The 2,939-nt window shown below is 31.0% G+C and overlaps 1 protein-coding gene across 1 annotated transcript in view; it reads right to left on the bottom strand.

Moving 5' to 3' along the window:
• Nucleotides 1-386, bottom strand: part of LOC111089373 — a 10,794-nt gene extending 10,408 nt beyond the window's left edge. The window contains exon 1 of the mRNA XM_022401756.1: nt 291-386. Within this exon, the coding sequence (XP_022257464.1) occupies nt 291-350 (60 nt within the window). The 5' untranslated portion in view covers nt 351-386. The remainder of the gene's footprint in view (nt 1-290) is intronic.
• Nucleotides 387-2,939: the final 2,553 nt, after the last annotated feature.

The following is a 2,939-nucleotide window of genomic DNA, read 5'->3' as shown; positions in this document are numbered from 1 at the left end:
CATTATACACGTTACATGAAGAAGACATAACTTACACATCTATTATACGAAAACTCACCATTATACACGTTACATGAAGAAGACATAACTTACACATCTATTATACGAAAACTCACCATTATACACGTTACATGAAGAAGACATAACTTACACATCTATTATACGAAAACTCACCATTAAACACGTTACATAAAGAAGACATAACTTACACATCTACTATACGAAAACTCACCATTAAACACGTTACATGAAGAAGACATAACTTACACATCTATTATACGAAAACTCACCATTTCGTTCCTGGCGAAACCAAAACCATTATTTCCACTTAACTTGTAGTTGGCCACCATCTCGTACACCAGCTGCCCACGTCCATCGTTGCAGGTCTGTGCTACAGGTTGAATAAACACGTATGGAAGTGAGGAAAACTAGAACATCTATTGAAAAGTGTGTTTATGTATTGTTTCTAAAACACGTAAAGTGTTTTGGTGTGACATTTGTAAATGTTTTTTGTACTTTGTACTTTAAAAATTCAGAATATGGATATATATATATATCCTGAGAAATATTTTATGGATATATATATATATCCTGAGAAATACTTTATGGGTATATATATCCTGAGAAATACTTTATGGGTATATATATCCTTAGAAATACTTTATGTAAATATATCCTAAGAAATACTTACACGAATTATATGTTCTTCGAAAAGAAGTGAAATATCCGAAGAAGGAAGAGGAGCGTTAATTTAAACTGCGGTGTTTATAAGTTAAACACATAATTACATATGTATAGTTATTTACTTATACTATATATATTAACGTCGAGTACATAAACCTAAAACAATCAGGCGACAAAGATAACAAGTGTATTTATTCGTAATAGCTTTGAAAAATCTGAGTAATTTACTATTCTAGTTTTAAATCCTTGCTGTCTTATAAGTTTATATTTATACTGATACAAAGATAGTCTGTTAATTTTATATCACTGCCAGTATGCTGGTGTTAATCTGTCCTGGTTGTTCTCATCTTACATTTATGGTGTTGGAAAACTACTAAGTAAGTTTTCTAATACTACCACAATATTAGTGTTAAACTGTCAGGATGACTTTCAAACCTACAATTATAGGTTAGGACAAACCAGACTACCAGTAGATTGGTGTTAATCTGTCAGGATGACTTTCAAACCTACAATTATAGGTTAGGACAAACCAGACTACCAGTAGATTGGTGTTAATCTGTCAGGATGACTTTCAAACCTACAATTAAAGGTTACGACAAACCAGACTACCGCTAGATTGGTGTTAAACTGTCAGGATGACTTTCAAACCTACAATTATAGGTTACGACAAACCAGACTACCACTAGATTGGTGTTAAACTGTCAGGATGACTTTCAAACCTACAATTATAGGTTACGACAAACCAGACTACAACCAAGATACATAAATGGTGAACTATTTTATCTCGTCCAAGGCTAATGGGTGTTTTAGTTTTTTTATTTTATATTATGTAGAAAATCAGGGAATAACTTGTACATAAGAGGACAAACCATTCAAATACTAAATTAATATTTTGTTGGAGTTCCTTATCTACATCCAAGTTAATTCCTTTAAATCGGAGGTTCTTAACCTTTTTTGCTCCATGCCCCACCTCGACATCTCAAAAAATTTGATGCCCTCTTAATATAAAAACAAATTTGGTGTTGAAAAAATATAATAATAATAATAATTTAATGTAAAATTTAGAAATTTACCAAAAAAATAGGAGTTTAATTTTTCTTATCTTAGCATTTTCAAAATGTCCCCCAATGTATTGAAATTGCCCCCCCCCTGCTTTAAATCGTTGTTAAAACGTCGTAATAGTCTCTATCGTTTTCTTATTTTTCTGGTTAATCATTTTAGATTAAAAAAAATGGAAGAACACCAAGAAGTTGTTAGTGCAGAAGAAAGTCAATATTGCTTGTAACACCTTTAGCCTAACAAAATGGAGTAGTCTGACAACCGCTTCGTATAATACTCTTTCACGCAGTTGGAAGCACATAAATTAGATTAGTTAGACTACTGCAGAAAACTGGTTCAAAAATAGCTACTATTCAAAACAAAATATAATTAAAATAGTCTTGCAAAGCTTCAAATTATATAAACTGAAACTGGACTATACTATTTCAGGAATCTCGTTTCAAATTCGCTTTTGACAGACACTAAAGCTGAATCAGAATTTATAATACGTTCCATTAAACTTAATTTTTATTTTTATTTTTGCGAATGGCCCAAAGATTTAACACTGGAAAATCCAGGCTTAACCCGATTTCTAACCCTGTCCTCAGTGGATGAGTGATAATTTTAATAATTCAAAACGCTAAGATTCGGAGTTCGATTTGCCTTGGCAAACAGAGCTCAGATAGCCTATTTTGTAGCTTTGGGATAAGACAAAACAAACAGACAGACAATTTCTAGCCTTAAAAAAACGGCAATGACTTCAAAAATGACTATATTCTGTATCTTATTCAACATGACTATATTCTATATCTCATTCAACATGACTATATTCTATATCTCATCAACATGACTATATTCTATATCTCATTCAACATGACTATATTCTATATCTCATTCAACATGATTATATTCTGTATCTTATTTAACATGACTATATTCTGTATCTCATTCAACATGACTATATTCTATATCTCATTCAACATGACTATATTCTGTATCTCATTCAACATGACTATATTCTATATCTCATTCAACATGACTATATTCTATATCTCATTCAACATGATTATATTCTGTATCTTATTTAACATGACTATATTCTGTATCTCATTCAACATGACTATATTCTATATCTCATTCAACATGACTATATTCTATATCTCATTCAACATGACTATATTCTGTATCTTATTCAACATGACTATATTCTGTATCTC

This window comes from Limulus polyphemus, unplaced genomic scaffold, assembly GCF_000517525.1.
Source record: "Limulus polyphemus unplaced genomic scaffold, Limulus_polyphemus-2.1.2 Scaffold6049, whole genome shotgun sequence".
NCBI lineage: Eukaryota > Metazoa > Arthropoda > Merostomata > Xiphosura > Limulidae > Limulus > Limulus polyphemus.
This window is presented reverse-complemented; position numbering and strand designations above follow the sequence as displayed.